Source organism: Seriola lalandi, unplaced genomic scaffold (assembly GCF_002814215.2).
Source record: "Seriola lalandi dorsalis isolate HSWRI2012SDOR001 ecotype SW California unplaced genomic scaffold, Sedor1 jcf7180002054313, whole genome shotgun sequence".
Lineage (NCBI taxonomy): Eukaryota > Metazoa > Chordata > Actinopteri > Carangiformes > Carangidae > Seriola > Seriola lalandi.
The window spans coordinates 1068242-1088053 of record NW_019524866.1 but is presented as its reverse complement, the minus strand read 5'-3'; the positions used below and the strand labels follow the sequence as shown (position 1 = coordinate 1088053).

Below are 19812 nucleotides of genomic sequence, written 5' to 3'. Positions count from 1 at the left end.
ATTCTATGTCTGTCTGACTCGTGCATTCACAAATGCTCTCTGTTTGTCTCGCACACTCCATTCCACCTCCCTTACCGTGGTGAGATGTCGCAGCCCTGTTGCATGAAAGCTCCCAGTGAGAACCAAAGCGAGTTGAAGATACCAAACTCGTTGGGCGGTTGGTCAGTGGGGCCCTGCTCCGGGGCACCCTCCTCTGGCTCCTCTGCATGCCACTCGTACGGACTGAAGCGACTCACCTGGGACAGCAAAGGAAAAGAAAAGATGATGGAGATCGTATAGGTCTATAAAAGACAAAAGACTTGTGGAGATATATCAATAGGCCTTATACAGACAGAAGCAAATGAATAGAGCGACAAATTTGTTCAGCGATGATCGTAACGGCTAAATAACACAAACAAAACCAGAGAGGACGAATTTCTAGGAAGAGAAAAATGTTTCCTTGAATATGCAGACACTCTGGTATCACAGGATTAATGCCAACATGACCTCGAAAATGTGAACTTGCATTTCTTAAATCTTTCATTAAATATTTGCATGGCTTGCATACAGAGCTGTCTGTGATGTGGATTCTATGCAGACAGAATGCCTTTAAGTAGCTAATGATTTCCTGGACAAAAGCTTTCTGAAACACTGTAAAACACATTGAGGCTGAGGGGGATAAAGGCGATGTCAACATACTTGAAAAATGATTAACTGCATGAATTTATTGAGGGGTTTTAAGAATCTGTAAAACATCCAGACAGTGTATTCTCAGAAGCATCAATATGCATGATCACTCCAGGTAGTATCATAAAAGGGCATGTAACATTAAAACCTGCCATGCAAAGAAGAAGTCATCTCATCGCCTCTATCTATATTGATGATGGAAATGTGACTTATTAGGATCACATGCTGTAGCTCACTGACTCTGAATTTAGTTTTTTTTTTTTTACCCTGGAAACTAAATAATAGCGCTACACTTTCATCTCTGAACCCAAGTCTTTAATAACTCTTCCAACTGTTACAGTCCGGTCCACCCAGCTCATCCTCTCATTTCTAGTCTTCAACAATCACTCACCAAAAACAGCACGACGCTGACTCCAATGTAAGCGAACACTATGCACATCCAGATCTCGTAGGCCAGTGGGTCCAGGAAAGAGAAAACGCCTGGTTTAGACTTCTGGGGCTTCTTGATCATGATGGAGATACCCAGAGACATGAAGGGCTTCGAGAAGTCGATCACTTCTTCTCTCACCAGAGTGATGGTCAGCGGGGCCACGGCGATTTCTGCTTTCTGCAGAAAAAGAGGGGGTGGGGAGAGAAGAATGTGTTTTGTGTAGTTTAATGATGTTGTAGTGCAGAAGATTTGCAGCAACTACATGCAAAAGAGTCTGTGAACTCTGATGTCTTTAGAAGGAGAAAGATAAAAGGAGGAGGAGGAGAAATAAAAAAAGCAGGTATAGTAGACAAGATCAGTATAGGATAAGTGGAGTTTGAAGCAAGAGCGACGCAGGGAAGGAAATGGAGGAAATAAGGGAGGCAAAGAAGGGGAATTGGTGCTGTGGATGAGAGAAGACGGGGGAGATTGAAGGGGTTGAAAGAGAGAGTAGAGCTGCAGGGAAAACCAGTAGAATGACAGAGAAGTAATTCATACATAGGCATGAAAGTGACACTGCCAGAATATAAATTAGTCAGCAAGCTCATCCACATCTGCATGTGTGCTCACACACACGCACGCGCACACACGCACACACACACGCGAAATCTGTAAGAGTCAAAAACATCATTCATTCAGCACACTGAGTATCTGTTTCTGAGAAGCTAAGTGTGTCTAAACAGCGTCTGCAGTCTTAACGGAAAAAGAGGCGACAATAACAGCATATCAAATAACCTCCTTCTCTACAAGGAGTGAAGATGTTACGATGTACAGAGAATAAACAGCAAAAGAAAGACAAGGAAATCAGAAGCGATATGGAAAGAAAACAGTGGAGGAGAGGGCAGAAGAATATCAAAAAAACAACAAAAAACAACAACCCACAATGCACAACAGAGGGAGAAGAAATAAATTAGAGCAAGACAGCAGGAGAGACAAAAGTACACAACATGAAAGAAAAGGAGATGAAAGTCACACAGATAAACATAAAGTAAGGGACATAAAGATATAAAGGCAACTGTGAAGAGACGTGGAGGACAAAGTGCTGAAATCTTCCCTATGTGGCAGAGGAGTCATCGGAAAGGACGGCGAGTGTTGGGAACAAATCAGACCTGATTAGTCAATGCAGCCGTTCTGCTGTGTCACCTTCCACTATACGGATTCTGGAGGCTAATTAATTCTGTCGCTGTTCTGCAGCAACGTCTCCACTTTCACTCTTCCGCAAAGTGACGACTGACATTGTTTTCTGCATGCTGATAAAGTTTGCATTGAGACAAGCGATGTGAAATCCCAGACTGTGCAAGGGCGTCAATGGCATAATTAGCACGCTTGCCAAAATTCTCAAGAAATAAGCGTAGCCTTCCAGACACAGCATCTCTGCAGCAGACTGACACGGTAACTAAGGAGACGCAGAGCTCAGAGAGTTAATGTCCAACATGAGAGTTATTTTGAGCCTTCCTCAGCTCAGCGTGAACGACTATGGCAGGGTCACAATAGCTGGATCAAATGAAATTCAATGTAATAGCCCTGCAGTACATATGACCTCTATGAAGATTACAATATTGAAGAACTGTTGCTACAGAAGTGTTGATACAACACATTTTCTGTGCCCAAAATGTGTTATATTGCTGTACTGGATTGCATTGCAGTATGTGGTTAAGTTGAACCTGTTATATTCCCCTATCCTCTATAGTACATTTTCATAAATATTTGAACATATCACATTATGGGTTATTGTGTATAGATTATTGATATGAAGTAGAGATTGAATCCACTTTTTCAAATGGGGCTGTAATTAATTGTAAGACAAATGATAGAAAATTAATTTTAAACTATCATGGTAATCAAATAATCGCTTACCCAGGTTTACTGTAAAACTCATCTTTTGTCTCTGTGCTATTCTCCCTCCTACTGTCAAAAGTTGGGTAAACATTCAACTGACTGATGCTTTGGCAACTACCGACACCAATTTTTTTTCTTTTCTATTGTTTTTTATGAACTTTCTAATAATTTCTTAACTTCAATCCCGTTGTTGTAATACAGTAACCAATGTTTGTAATGTATTTTATCCTGTAAGGAATGCCAGAGACTCTTTGGGTGATGTGCACTATAAATAAACTGAAGTTAAATTGAATTGGATTAACAGCAATTAGAAGACATCATCATCTTTTGGATCTGAGATCTCCTGATAGGAACACTTTTTCTGGCTTTAGATAGAGATAGAGACTAAAAAATGAAATAATTAACCACAAAAGCTACTGACAAAAAAATCAATAAAGTCCAGATATTTTCCATCCAAACTTACCCCATACACGAGCTCTCCGACCATGCCGTTCCATATCTTCGTCTCTGGATCTCTGGCTCCATATTTCCCATCCGGTACGATGGAGATCTTGTATTTGATTCCGATGTGTTTGGCAATCTCTGAAGCCAAGTCCACACAGTATCCCTCGTATTGGTCGTTGCCTTCATAGAGCTCCCAATTCTTCTTTAGCATCACGTAGGGACCCTCCTACAAAACCAGCATAAGGGGAGAAAGACACAACTGTTTGGAGGAACATGACAGCAATGCTTATTAAAAGAAGGGAAATGAAAATTTATCAAGAGGAGCCCACAGTTTGGATTTAAACACTGCACCAGGGAAAAACACATACAAAGAGAAATGACAGAAATGAAAATGATTTCTCTGAAAAAATATAGGTATATACATTTTCAAAAGAAACTTATATTACTTTTTTTTAAATTTTTTATCATACACAGAGGGGCACAGCTCTATGCAATACACCAATGCAATGTTGCTGACAGAATTCAATTCTGCTGTAAGAAATGAACCTGAAAACCAACAGATATAAAAGCAGAATTTTGATCAAAACATTAGAAAGCAAAAATATATATGCACATTGTCATGGAAGACTAATTTTACCGCAGATGTAGGACAATGAGGGCAATCTAAAAGTCACACGTGAATGTTTTTAAACTGTTAAAGGAGACGGACGTCTCTCAGGTAACCTATCTTGTCAAGAAAACACCACCAAAACCTGACAGAAACTGCTGCACAGTTTATAAAAAGGGAACAAATATTAGAGCTGGATTTTATAAGGCCATGTCTGAGGTAGATGTTTTATATCTTGTATTTCTGACTTCCACTACCTTGTTTTATGCCTTTGTCTGACTCTACATGACTCCACTGGGACCTTCACCTGACTCAGAACAACACCTACGCTGAGAGGAGAGAAATGTACAAGAGAGAGGATGGAAAAAGAAGGAAGGGAGGGCGACTGCTGCTTTGATAATGTGTGGTAAGAGGTAAAATGATTGCTGTGCGTGCAGTTAACAAAGATGAAAGCAAGGGCAGAGTTTAATGTTGCCTTGTGAGATGGTGAGTGCATTATGAATGACACACGCATTACAGTGGCTCTGAATTGTACAGAGAAAAGAAACACACACACACACACAAACAGACTTTTGAGTGACAGCATATCCATCAGGAGCAGTGAGTTATGGTTTTATGCCTGAGGCTGCTCATCCTGTAATCCAACTGAAACCAAGCCTATTAAAATGCTATCAAACCCTTTTTAATCAAAGACTAATCTCATCTAATTAATCAAGCAGGCTTTTATAATATCCAACACTCCCAAGCTATGAAACGGTTTATGGAGATCATAAAACACAATAAAAAATGATAACATGTTTTGTATTGAATTCTTCATTCAGGAAATTGGTTCACATTGGAAACAAGAAGAGTGAAATCAAAGGGGATTTTTAGACAGACATGTTTTAAAAGGTGTCAAACGAGCATTAAAATGACTGTTACAGAGGTAACAGAAAATCTTCATCTGGTGTTTAAACTGAATTACATTGAGAGCAAGTGAAGAACAAGACAGGCAGAAGGTTTAAAAAATCATACAATTGAAACTGAGTAACACAAACAAAACCTACAAAGGGAAGCTGGATTACGAAATTGATTTTCTTTCTCTATAGTAAGTAGTTTGAAATGAAACCATTACTTTTCATACTTGTGTATAACCAATAGGTAAACTAGGGAGAAATTATTTTCTAAATAAATAGTCAATGTACTAAAAATATTGTATGTAAAAATATTTGTCACGTACTTTAGTTTGTGACCAAACACCTGCAAAACTGATTACATTCCCTCTGTTTACTGCTAATTATCAAATGTCAGCATGCTAACACACTAAACTAAGAGAGTGAACATGGTAAACATCATGCCTCATAAACATCAACATGCCATCGTTGCCCATTTTGACTATGTTAGCATTCTGAGTGAATGAATGTTGATTCTTCTTGTTTTTTAAATCCAGAAAGTTCAGCCTCATTTTCTACCTAATAATTCACACTCTGTTCACACCTGGCATTATCACGTGTCTCCGGTGGACAGCTCTGAGTACAGGTGTGAATGCACCCGAGACGCTACGAGGACGCACTGAGGACGCACTGAGGACGCATGTGAGATCCAATCACTCATTTGGACGACATTTGGAGGTGGTCTCAGCGACATGTGGTGTGAATGTAACTAGACTGACGTCCTCTGCCACAGTCTAATTAGTCCTACCACAGTTTCATAATGAACCAAAAATAGTTTTACACTTCTCACAGTGTTTCTCATACAGTGATTTATTTGTGGCTGCCACAATATCAACATTGACTGTCACATATTGATTTTCTATTTTTTTTTTTTTTTTTACTGTTTCAAATGACTAAAACCGTATTTCATTGCGGAGCTGTGCACAATGCATTGATTCACTCAGCCCCTCCTCTTCTCTGTCTCTCATACACACACACAAACACATTGACAATGGACCCGTTTGTCATAGTCAAACTGGCTAAAAACAAAAACGCATTTGGTCTTTGCAAACAGAAATTACGCACGTTTATTTGCATATAGAGCGGAGAAGTGAGATCCGATCACACGTGGTTACTCGGACGCATGTGGAGACGCATTTTAATGCCGGGTTTGAACTAACAGACTTAGAACTTTCCACGTGTGAGTGGATGTTAATATCAGGTCTGAACAGGGCCTCAGTTTTCTTCCTCTTTTCGAGTAATAAAAATAATCTTAAATTTACATATGAAAGGTTGAGAAAGAGACACACATTTTAAAAGAAACAAAAACACCCAAAGCAATACATTACCATATTTCTCAGAAACCATTATTCAGTCATCATTATAACATTTGTTAAAACAAAATACACGTCTTTGAAAAACAACCACACAAATAAGAATTCAGTTCTTCATTTAAGCTGAACATTTTTCTCAAACACTTCATCACCAAATACAAAAAAAAAAACTGGGCCCATTGTGTTCAGTGTCAGAATATACAAAAGCGTTTCTCCTAAAATGTCATTATCAGAGCCATTAGCAGGTCCCGGGGCGCTCATTCCATTGACTCAACATGAATCATAGTGTTAATGAACAGCAAAACATTTCCAAGTAAATTCCCTCTAATAGATCAACACAGCCATCAAGACCGCTCTGGAGAAGGGATCAAGACGAAAAGAAATTAAGATGCGAGCAGAAAAACATGTTTTAAAGTACAACCCCGCTCATTTAAGAATGTGACCTATATAGCGAATGATTACATTTCTTTTTTTTCAATTCAGTTTTTACTGTTTTGCAATCATAAACTTTTCCAACCAAATAAACTGCACAGAGACCCACCAAATACTACTGACAAAAATGTGACTTTACAGTTTGTGAGAGAACATGGTTGAATTTTGTGGCAGAGATTACTTGGTGCCTTTCCTCAGGTGAATGACACTAAGCTGCCTGTGACATTTGGTGCATGCTTCTACAAAAACAACTCCATATGAACACAAAGTCAAAGATAAAACAGAAACTTTCTACAAAATAAAAGCAAATTAGACTTTATTATGGGGGGAATATTTAGCTCAGGTTCTTTTTAAGCAAGTCATGAAGAATGAATGATAATACTGTAACCAATGATGTTAGTTAAAAAACATTAAAATGCTTCCGTACTGGGCAGACTGTACAATGAAATGCAAATTCAAGAGTCTGGAGCCATGAACAGACATTTTTTTATACAGTCCTTTTTTTTTCTACCAATCCATTAGGTGATAGAAAACACCAGCTTTATATATAAATATAACACATACAATAGATCCTGGGACAATTAATATTAATTTCACAGTTATCATGGTAAATTTTAAAGGAATAGTTCAACCTTTTGGGAAATATAATTATTAGCTTTCTTGCTGAGCGTTAGATGAGTAAATTGATTCCCTTTCTCATATCTGTTTGCTAAATACGAAGCTACAGCGAGAAGACGGTTAGCTTCATTTATCACAAAGACTGCAGGAGTCTTGTCCTTGAGTTTTGTCTTCACAATGAGACTGATAGGCAAACTGGCAGAGGTCACTGCCCCTAGCTTAGACTCAGGTACAGCACATACAAGAAGAGTGGTAGACCAGAAGTGTGTTCACATATTGATTATCTACTGATTCTCTGATTGGTTATAAAGGTTAACATTAAGATATGTTTTGGGGCATATTTCAACTAAAGAATTTTGTTTTTAAAAAGTTACATACAATAGCTTTAAAAACACAAACTATAACGTTGTAATTAGTGAGCTTTAAAGGTGCCAATAAACAGATTTTTGTATTTCCAGTTTTCATGCTAAGCTAAGCTAACCGGCTGATAGCTCCAGCTAGATATGATCTTCTCATCAAACTCTCAGCAAAATTAAAATCCTTTAAGCATATTCATTCACAGCTAGAATTTGCACCGGAATGTAAAAGATGATTTCTGATTTTCTCCATGTCAGAAGCACAAACAGGTGCTTTGTATTGATTATTGACCTCCACATAACTGATGTCTGGATTCTACAGAGGAAGATTGTGATTGTCAGGAGCCATAAAAAATTGAAGTGCTTTTTTGCTTAATTTTTCACCTTAAATCAGTGAATCTCAAGGGGAATAATTTCCTTAATTTGTCTTAGCAGAATGCAGCCATCTCTGTTTCCTGCTTCATCAAATTACCCACAGGTTTATCATGTTAGAAAGTCAAGTGTTTGAAGTCAGATCAGGCTACTTTGTTGAGTTAATTTAGTACAATGTAAGCAACTATACATAAAGAGACACAAACATACAGACACACACATACCAATGGGAGCTCTGCCAACAGTGGCACATTTTCACTTTAAAGGATCCTTGGTTTATCAGTTTGCCCCAGGCGCTTTTGTCTCGGTGTGAAGGTAGTAATGCCAACGCTGTGTGTGGTTGTGTTTGTGCGTGTACTGGATGTTAGTGCACGTAGCTACTGCTGGGAGGAAAGCATCATGTTTTGGTGTAATGTGGCATCATGAGTCAGAGCATGGGAAAAAAAAAAGAAAGGTGAAAAAGAGCAGAGAAAAGAGGGGCTAAAGATCAGGAGGTTGAAAGGAAAAGAAAGGGAGCGAATTGGAAAGAGAAATTGGTGGAAAAGCATCTGGAGAGAGGGACGTGTGGTGTGCTGGCTGCATGAAACTACAGAAGAAAGATGAAGGCGCAGATCAGAATACAAACAGAGATAGCTACGGGGAGAATAGACGACAGATAGAAACAGAAAAAAAAGGGAAAGTGAGAAGGAGAGATAAAGAGAAAGGGAGAATATGACAAAAAGAAAAATGGAAAGGAAAGGAGAGAGAAAGAGAGAGAGGGGATGGGCTAAAAAAGACAGATGTAAAGAGGGAAAATGGGTGGGCGAAAGAGGGAGAACGGCTTTGTAGAAGCAAATGGTTGGGGCTGATAAGACATGAAACACTTCACACTGGAGCCAAAAAGGCAGACAGGACTTGCTATGTAAGCCAGTTAGCCAGCCAATGAAAAATACAGGCACCCAACTGGACGGTCACCTAACTGTCCAGTCATTCATTCAGGCTGCCAACTGGACACTCAATCAGTTCAGCATTTAAAAAGCCAGACTGTCACATAACGAGTTAGCCAACCACCGAAACATTTAATCAGCCTGCGGGCATTCATTTAGATGCAGGGGGGAGGCAAGCCAGGCAGTCAGTTAGTCACAGTCCGTTTGATTCAGTCAGTTGGTCAATCAGTTCATTCATTAATTAATTACTGCGGTTACAGTACATAATTATCTATCCAGTCACATATTTGGCCAGTGAGTCAGCATGATTATCTCCCAGCTATTCAGTCATTAAGGAAGAAAGGCAGTTCAGCAATCAGTCATTTGACCAGTCAACAGTCAGTCAGCCAATCCACTGCCCAGTCTGTTAGTCACCATGTCAGTTGGTCTGTCACCAAGTCAACTTGCTAGTAAAACAGCTTTACACCTAATTAGTCAGCCAGCCATAAAGACAATCACAAGCCAGTCAGCTGCTAAGTAAGTCAGTTGATCAGGCAACAAACCAGCCAGTCCAAAACATGCCTGGTTGTCTGTCTAACCTTTGGTTCAGCCTGTTAACAGAGTCACCAACCACTTAGTAGATCAACCTGTCAACCTTTTTTAAAACTCCTTCTTAAACCAGCATACACAATACTTTTTGTTAGTCACAATTTTGGTTGGAGTAGTTGGTTGGTTGGAGAATGTTTTTCCAAAGCCAACATTTTGAGAAGCTTGTATATTTTATCTTCTCTTTTATACAATTTGACGTATTTTATAAGATCATGCAAATCATGTACCGTCTACATATAGAGGAGATTATAAATATACCATGGAGGAAAGTTTAAAGGCTAATTTAACTTATTAGTAGTCAGATACATCAGAAACAAACGATCGTCATATCCACAGGGGCTGTGTTAAGAGTTAACAAGCCCTGCGAGTGCACATTAGGCAAATTCCAACAGGCTTAACAATCAATTCCTACCAATGCACTTTGCTCATACTGACTTTAAATGAGTAAATGTGCATGTGTTTTATACATGCATGTGTATACATTACTTGAAGGCTTAAGAGCCTGCATGTATGAATGACCAGCAGATAAGCTTTTGTGGAAATGTGTGTATGTACAGTATCCCTTCTCATTTGTCATTTGGGTGATGGCAACAGTGTCACATCAATGTGTTTTTCAGGAGAGTTTTTTGAACATATTATACTTTCACACCTTTAGAGTTAAAAAAAACAATTGCAATGTCAGTATGAAAGTAACATCAAACACAGGTTAAAACATAAATAACGGTGTCATTTCAATTTCAAATTTCAAATCTTCCCGCAAGTGTTAGTGTTAAATACCCAAAACTAAAAGAACTTCTCCACTTTACCCTTTCATCCAGATGTGAGGATTCAGAAACCCTCTCAGAGCAACTGAAATGCAGCAGAGGAAAGTTGACTGAGTAGGCATGACTGAGTAGATTTACAGAGTGACGGAGCAGAAAGATGAAGATGGAGGGAGAGTGGTATCAAAAGGTGAGGGCTGTAAAATACAGGACTGACACGAACACCTGCCCTTGTGTCACTCTCCTCCCAAAAAGAAAGAAAAAAGTAAAAGAAAACATAGAAATAATTTGTTGAGGTAATTCCTCCTGCAGGTGCTCTGTAGTGTAACAGAGAATGTGGTGGTGATTGTGGTGTCCTCAGAAAGAGTGAAAGAATGTGAATTAACAGGCCTGTCCAATGGTCTGGTGATTTTGCACAGCTGAATGTCAAATCTTGACAGCGGCCACAGAATCCCTCGCAGAGCTCTTGTCCGACTGTGGCTTTTGTCATGGGAGGAAGACAGGAGACGCAGTGAGCAAGGCATCCTGGTGTCTCACACACAGGCTCAGTGCCAACCACTTCTAAACAAAGAAATCATTTCCATACAAAAAAAATTAAAAATCATCTTTTCAAACAAATTAGACATTAAAAAAAAGGCATCATGACGAAACGAAAACAGAGCACACTGTGTCCTTGTATAGAGCTTTACAGACACTCAGTCTATCAGTCTGTCTGTCCTCTGTCTTTCCCGAGGGTTTGCAACTCAGGTGAGTCTGCTTGTCAGTCTGTTGCTCTGTCTGCAGACCCGCCATCAGTGTCGCAGCAGAGGCTTCCTCATCATCAGAGGCTGCAAAGAGGAGGAGGTGGCTGAGCTAACATTAGCCAAGGCCTGCTGAGGTCACCATCCACAGAAAAATATGCAGGTGGGGGAGGCATGGAGGTAAAAACGAGGGGCTTGTGGGGGGTTGAAGAGATGGGTGGGGTTAAAGAAAGACAGCAAGGCACGGTGAGAGAGGGAGAGAGAAAGAGAGAGAGAGAGAGCGAAGGGATAGCAGCGTTGGAAAAAGTCAGATGACAAACAGACATGGGAGGGGTGCAAAAAACAGGGAAGGAACAAACTTCGAAAAGATGTATGCGGTATGAATTTAGACTCCCCATTTTACACACTCATCTCTTTTACAGCTACACACAATGAATGTGATTAGAAACAAAAGCCAAACAGCCATACGAACAACAACAGTCTGATACAATTTTCTATTAACATAATAGACATGTATTCGAAATAGGTTTTTGTAACAGAATAACAACTTGCCTTTTAATTTATTTGATTGCATTGATGTGTTTGTATTTGCTTGTCTTGGGTCTGGCTCTAGGCACCACAGCACACACTGCAGCAGTGTTTAATACATTGCCAGTTGAAGTGTGCGTGTCTGGAGGTGGGGCTGTCACTGGGGACATTTAGTGCAGCTGAATTCATTTTTCTGAAGCCTTTCCTGCAGCATGTGTGGTTGTTTTCCTCGGCGCAGACCTGACTGGTTACTACTGTGTCTAACCACTGGGGGCACTTTATTATCAAGGCAAAAGCAAATATCTAAAAGCAGTCTTTTAGATATTTGCTCACATCGTGACATTTCCTTAAGTGCAATGACAGATATTTTGGACATACTTATGAGTTTGCTGGATGAAGCAATGTGCCTTGAAACAAAATACTGAACCGCTGAAGCTCAAGCATCTGTGACTTGTTTTTATCTCTGGGCTGAAATTAGTCTTTTGAGTTGCTTTCACTTGCATCATTTTGCATGCCCAATTGAATTAGACTGATTGCATTTACAGGAAGGGGATGGCCACCATAAAAAGGCTGCAGATGGGTGAAGTGAAATCAAATGTAAGCAGAGGATGTGCACAAATCTACCGATTAGCCCTCCTTTATCCTTGTTGGTAGAGGAAAGAGGAATAATTAAACCGGGCTGCAGACTGGTGTCTGTTTGAAAGCCATTAGAAGAGACCGGACTGAGGTCACTCCTAAATGGTGATCTGAGGTCAGTTTTAGATTTGCCTTCTAATGAGACATTAGTGTAATCTTCCAGCTGGACAAGTGCCACTCCCTCCTGGCTGTGCTGTGAGAGCTCTCTTCAACCCGTACAGCTCATCCAGTACCAAGCTGATTTTTTTCTAATTCTGCCACACGGCTTGTATCCCCTGGTTTCCCGACACTGAACACATCTTTTGAGGCCACTAAGGCAAATGAACCCCAGATTTCCATGGCCGTGGTTAATTGGAATTAATTGGAAAGACAGAGATTTGGGTGAAGCTGATCCTTTAACAATGACAATCACACAGTACCCCAACTATGTAGAAATGAAAGCAGTCAGAAGGTACGTTACCATGATGGTGGTCACGACTACAGTCCGGTTCTCCATCGCTGAGCTGTCATTAGACAGGGCATTTTCATTCTGGACCAACACAAGTTTGTCTATGTCGTTCCAGTAGCCGATCTGGGAGAAACAAGAGAGAGAGGATATGAATGAGAGTGACGGGATGAAAATACAGTTCAATCAATCAGTCTTTATAGCACAGTTCAAACAAATATGAAATTTTAGGTGCTTACAATAAAATCAAGATAGAGAAAAAAAAACAATAAAACAGACATAAAAAAAAGAAAGAAATAGAAGCTAAGTGAGATGGAAAGCAAAAAAAGAGTCAACAGAATGAGTTCACTCCAGCAAATTTCCCATTGGAACTGTAGAAGATATTGAGAGATATTGAGCGTGAGCCAAGAACTTTCAATAAACACACATTGCTGTCGAAGGAACACTTGAGAAGCTGGAACATAGTGTTATTTCTTTATTATACAGTAGGAGCTACATGTATGCTTTTTTTTCCCAGTAAAGAAAAAAATTATGAATACTTTCAACCGGAGCTTTATCCTCCTACTTTTTGTAATCATGAAGAAGAATTATGTTAAAATATTCCTTATTTACGCCACTGCAGAGTTTTATGTGCCCCCAGGTTGTCTGGGAGCTGCTCCAAAAAGCTATTAAAACACAAGCTGCAATGGTTCAATTGTAGTTATTTGAAGATATTTATGACTGCAGTAAGACAGTTATTAATTAAGAATTATAGAGAAAATTATGCAGTAAATTTTTTAATTTTTAACAATCAACCATCTTAAGGGATACATGCAACACACACTGAAATAGTAACAGTAACCTCATGTCCTTTCAGCAGAGACTGAAAATAACTTTCCCACTGAAGAATCACATTTGCTGAAAAAACTGGCTTTTAATAAGTTGACAGTGGTATGTGTTCGATGGCGTTCAAATCACACATTAAAAGTGGTGTTTATCTTTGTTTCTTAGCCATGCGGTGAGTTTACCTTGCGTGGTCCGTTGCTCTTCAGTTCAAACACGTCCATGGTGTAGTTGACCCTCCGACCATAGTGATCAAACTGAATGTTCCCAGTCAGGCCTTGAATGCGCACCTGGAGTCAGAGCAATAATTATAGTAAGGACTGGTAAAAAAAACCAAAGAAATAAAAGCCTCTGAATGTAAATTCACTGGATGGCTATTGCAGAAAAACAAATTCTTTCAACAAACAGTATCAAAACTATAGTCATAACTATTTTAGATTAAAGACTTGGTTGTGGAGTTAAGGCTAGAATTATAACCAGGCTAAGGTTAGAGTAAGACACATACTGCTTGTTGCAAATATTTATCATTGTTAATATTAGGTTCCTGAGAAGTGATTGGAAGTCAATGCAATGTCCCCATAAGTATAGCAATACAAGTTTGTGTGTGTTGAGTGTGTGTGGACTCTTGTGGCTTCTCCATCAAAGTCCCAACAAGAATTTAAAATACATAAATGTCAGCATGGATTTCTGGAACATGCTCTCCTTTTCCATGCCAGCTGTTTTGCTGGCACAGATACTGTATGTGTGTGTGTGTGTGTGTGTGTGTGTGTGTGTATGTGTATGTGTGTGTGTGTGTGTGTGTATGTGTGTGTGTGTGTGTGTGTGTGTGTGTGTGTGTATGTGTATGTGTGTGTGTGTGTGTGTGTATGTGTGTGTGTGTGTGTGTGTGTGTGTGTGTGTGTATGTGTATGTGTGTGTGTGTGTGTGTGTATGTGTGTGTGTGTGTGTGTGTGTGTGTGTGTGTGTATGTGTATGTGTGTGTGTGTGTGTGTGTATGTGTGTGTGTGTGTGTGTGTGTGTGTGTGTGTGTATGTGTATGTGTGTGTGTGTGTGTGTGTATGTGTGTGTGTGTGTGTGTGTGTGTGTGTGTGTTTGTGTGTGCGCGCAGGTGTGTGTTTGTGAACATCTGTCTAACTGTTTGCCAACCCATTCACACTAAACCATACAACATCAAAATTGTGCCAACCTGTTTGAGTGCACGCTCCATATCTATTCCTTGGTTCCAGGGAGCAGCTGGATTGGCGAGGCAGTCGCCAGCGTTGCCACGGCGACTGATATCAATTTTCTGACGGCGAAGGGTGCGGAAGGCCTCGGCCATCACAAGGACGCCATCGTATGTTAGAGAAGAGGTATACTGAAGAATAAGAGAGAAAACAGATAGAGGGAAGAGGCAGAAAAAAGAAAAGAAACATTATAATTTTGACGAGTTTGGAAACTGTTTTTGACGGGAAAATAAATACTATTTCTTTGTCAGTCAAAGTACATAGTATGGCAGAAATGAATCCTCTCAAGCAATTAATTCTCAGGTAAAATTTGAAATGAGAGACGCAGTTTCCTGTAAAAATGTAATGACATCCTGACTTTGCTCAGGGTGAATCTTGGGCATAGAATAGCCAAAGCCCCAATTTTTTTTGTTTTTTTTTGACCAAATACAGCTGAGATATATTTACATAAAAAAATTTTAATTATAGACTGAAAATATGGATTTGGTCATGATTTACCCCTGTTTTTAAAGACTTAACTGATAAAACAAACCTGTAACATCAGAAAACATTAACTTACATTTAGCTAGCAGTCTGTGAATCAACTTGAGAGTCATAGTTTTTTCCAGTCATGTGATCTGAATTTTCGTGGTGACCTCCGACCCTCCTACCTCCATATGCACTAACCGCACCAGAATGTAAACATGCTGACCTGTGCCTCAGTCTATCTCAGTGCTCTGACGTTTATTTTACTTCCACAGTTAACTGCAGTGACCATCGATCAACACCACTGTAAATGTAACATCAGTGTAAATGTGCCAGTTTTAAATGGGCTTATAGGTTTCAAATACAGTCTCTGGGCAGGACGTGGAAGCCATTAAAATGAGATTAAAATGTGTTCATCAAATCATATTGTAAACCCATTCATTAACTCCACTCTGTCAGGAATGGTGGCAGTGGTGAAATTTGGATTCATAACAAGATTTATAAATGTGACTTCATTGGGTTATATTCTAAAACAGGATGATAGCCAAGGACGCATAATTGAACAGGCCTACTGGGCAGAGTCTCTGGTTTGAATGACTGTTAACATTTCTTGCTGGGAACGGTTGGGAGGTCAATCAAACTACTATAAAGGGACTAAAAACAGATCCAAAACAAAAGGAGACACAAAACGGCCAAAAATTAGTCTCTTTGAATCTGTGACTCTTCCTCTTCTGTAGGAGGTGTGGTGGCCTTTAACACGTCTGCGCCCAGGGACCCATTATCACATAAACCATCCCGGGTGAGTAGGAGTAAATTACAAAAATCCAACGTGTGAAGGGACCTTTGAAATGTGATAGAAAGAATAAAAAAAAGGCTAAGAGTTTATCAGTATCTTTTCTCTAATGAAACTCTTAAAAGTGGTTGTGATCTTGACAGATTGACAAATTCATTATAGGTAAGAAACAGCACAGCAGGGAACAGCAGCACACACTCAGCAGCAACACTCGTACCCAGCCCACACACAGACACACAGCACCACACAGACACAGGCAGTCAAACACACAGCAGGCTGCCTTCACATCACGGCAGAAACAAGAGGCGAGATGAAAATGGGAGGAAAGAGGGAAACTCTGCCGATGCTCTCCACGCCTCTGCAGGTAGTTTTCTGTCTTACTGACATCCCTTGATTTGTATCCCACAAGGCGTGTTTTGGAAGGCTGCACAACCATGTCATCCTCCTTTCATCTGTCCCCTTTGAAACTAAAGAAGCCTTTAGGCGGGCAACTGACAGATGACGACTATGGAATCCAAATCAAGGGGAAAACAACAACAAAACTGAGCCAACTAGCATACTGTTTTCTGTTTCTGTCAGGAGCAGGACAGAAACACCTTTGGGACATATAGAAAACTGTGTTGGCTTTCAAAAACACCAAATTCTAGATAATATTTCTAGGATCAGTTCAAATCTCCAAGTACAGCTAAAATCCATAAAGTCATAACAGATTTCCTCTGAAAATCCTCAAATAGCATAAAACATAAAGCCTAGTTCAAGTTTACTCTACTGTTCCATATAAAGGCCAAGGACCATATTTGTAAATGATGTATGCAATAAAAAAAAGCATGCAGCACTTTTCACACACAAACTATAATATAAAAAATGTATGCACAAAATGTATCTTTCTGTATTTCTCTATATGGACTTTCATTCATTTTGTATTCATGCATATTTTTTACACACTAGCACTGTGGTTGAGCTTTCGGTTCCATCCACCACTGTGGTCCAGACTGAACTGTTTCAACTATAGGATGGATTTTCATGAAATTTTGTGAAGATTTGCAAAACTAATGACAATCCCATCTGCCTCAGTTGTACTTTGTGTTTAGCACTAATTAGCAAATGTTAGCATACGAACACGCTAACTTAAGATGGTGAACAGCCTAAGTACAGCCTCATGGAGCTGTTAGCATGGCTGTAGACTCTCAGTCTTGTTTTATGTGTTCTAGATAATAACAATATGGACTTGTTATATGACATTGTAATGTACATCATAAAGTAAAATTGGAAACAAATCAGATAATTTGGAATCAATCATCAGGCAGTTACGAGTCACAACATCAGCATAAGGACACAATAATTAACAGTTGCACCATTCGAGGACAATGCCAGTGTCAAGCTGAGGACGGCAGATATCTGTTTGGTATCCAATCGCTTGTAACTGTGCAAGTGGCCATTTGCCTCATGCATGTGTGCAGCTGAACAGGATAATATTTATGCATTTATAAATTCAGTGCAAAGACTGCTACATATTTATGCTTTTCAGTGACATTAAATAACCTCATCATACACCATACTAAAGGGAACAAAATATAGGAGAGGCAGGGTAAATGACATATGGGAAAACACATATCAATTGTTCTTGTCAAATGAGATGGGAAATTGAAGACATTAGCTTTAAATCCATTTTGAATTTCATATTTATCTTAAAAAATAAGCTTTGCGCTGGTGTCTGGCAAGGATTAAATGCTTTACACATGGACAAATATTGATAAAGTACACCCTCGATTATCGGGTAAATATGCAGACACAGATGTTCTAAATCTATTCATATTCTGATCATGTAATTAGGGGAAATGTGTGAAAAAAATAGATGGAAAGTGCTCAAAAAGCAGTGTGTCTTGGAAAAGATATTCGTGATCATAAGCATTGTGGCGGCATTTTGATGAAGTTAAAATATTACTTTGCCAGGTCACTGATCATTTTCATTACATTTCAACAAAATCTCCAGGCACACCGGAGCTCATTTCAAGGCACACCAGTCTAGAATCGCTGGGTTAAGAGATTTTGATTGATGGCCAAAAGCAGCTAGCTCAAAATCGTGTCTCCGGTGCAAAAGGGACAAGTCCCAATAGTGCTTTTCACACTGCACATTATTAGTTCTACTTGGCCCGAGGCTATGAGTTGGCCCAAGGCTAACTGAGCTCAGTTTTTACATAGCACCAATTAGCCTAGAGCAATTTGGAGGCATCTGTTGTCACCAGAGATATCTGGTTTTCTGTTGTTGTGTTAAATCATTAAAATCGTGTTTCTTATTTGCAAAAGGCAAAGGTAAAACATCATCTTTTGTGGTCGCAGTGGGCAGAGAACGGTTGAATGCACTTTATCAAAGATGTTTACAGTTCAGGAAGCTGAAAACAACAGCAGTTGTGTTTGTCTTGATTGTGAATATCTAAGCATGTTCACTGGATCTATCTCTCACAAACATGCATAATAGGTTTACCTCGATTAACACACAAAGTGTTGCGTAAACGTTAAGGGACAATTGATGCAGCTGACGTCTGCTAATGAGAATTCATCAGGTGAATCTGAGAATGATGATTGGTCCATTAACACAGGTCCACGGGTGAAAAATGACATGCCGATAATGAAAGAACATGACCATCAATATATTTTCGCATCACTGAAAGACTGCACAACAAACAACATCGTCTTTTATAATTACTACGTCATGTGTCTACTGAAAGTGGCTGCATGCCTGTGAGCGTGAGCCAGAGAGCAAGGGACAGAAAGCTGCAGCGTGATGTATTTTTAATAGGTAGGTGGACATATTTCCAGTTAATATATGCACAAATCAACCGCAGTTGGCTGCAGGTCAGTACCCGGTCAATAGAGGTGTGCGGAGGGAGGAGAGAGGGACAAAGAGACAGAGACAGAAAGGAAGGGCAGAATGGAAGAGACTAAATAGAGGCACACTAATGTGACAGAGGAAGAGACATGGATAGTGAGAGGAAATAGACACTGAGGATGGTGAATGGAGAGAGGATAAGGGATATACAGTGAGAGATACACATATATACAAGGGGTTGAATTGTGCATTTGGAGGCAAAACTGGTGATGGGGAAGGGGAACGGGAAGGGCCAACCGAGCCATCATGGAGGAACATCGTGCCGGATAGACATTACAAAGAAATGTTTAACCTGAAGAATCTGCATACATCTCGTTAACCTTGACACTGAATGACAGAATGAAACAGGAATCTATCTACTCACTCACAAGCTAATTCACCTGTGCTACATCCTGAGGTCACACTCTGATTGGCTGAAGGGCTGTACCAAATGTACCATATCACATATCACATCTCTGAATGGTTCGAAATGCAGCACATCACCCTGTGACTGGTTACCTGATTGAACGAGTCGTATATTTGGCTTCGCTGGTGAATTTCAGGTGAGAAAAAACCAATGCCACCACCACAGAATGTGACTGTGTGTGTGCATTTGTGTTTATTGCAAATGACATTCGCTTAAGTTATGGCAGCTCTTATGGACACATAGGTTTCCAATCTGTACATTTTATGGATGGGGCAAGATGTTTTATCACCTTAGGTGGGCTATCAGATCCAGGGTACTCTCTCTGATCCAGTTTGTTCCAGCGCTGCATCAGTTTAATGACTATAGGCTTGCTGAAGTCCACCAGCTGGAAACCAGTCACGTTTGCCCCGCCGTGCATGAACCTCTCCAGAGATATATCCTTAAAACCCTGGGAGAGAAAGAAATAATATGAGAAAAGGAATGATGCAAGCACAGAAAAAAACTGAAAAACCATCCCAGACCTGATGCCGAAGAGCGGAAA

General features: G+C 39.8%; 1 protein-coding gene across 2 annotated transcripts in view; it reads right to left on the bottom strand.

Annotated features, from left to right (window-relative positions):
• The window catches only part of gria4a (glutamate receptor, ionotropic, AMPA 4a), a 100726-nt gene that overhangs the window by 33925 nt on the left and 46989 nt on the right, over positions 1–19812 (bottom strand). For both annotated transcript variants that reach the window (XM_023406629.2, XM_023406630.2), the window contains exons 7-13: positions 19561–19719; positions 14681–14848; positions 13680–13784; positions 12688–12798; positions 3438–3644; positions 1058–1273; positions 76–236 (exon numbers count right to left, since the gene is read on the bottom strand). In XM_023406629.2, the coding sequence (XP_023262397.1) occupies positions 76–236; positions 1058–1273; positions 3438–3644; positions 12688–12798; positions 13680–13784; positions 14681–14848; positions 19561–19719 (1127 nt within the window). The remainder of the gene's footprint in view (positions 1–75; positions 237–1057; positions 1274–3437; positions 3645–12687; positions 12799–13679; positions 13785–14680; positions 14849–19560; positions 19720–19812) is intronic.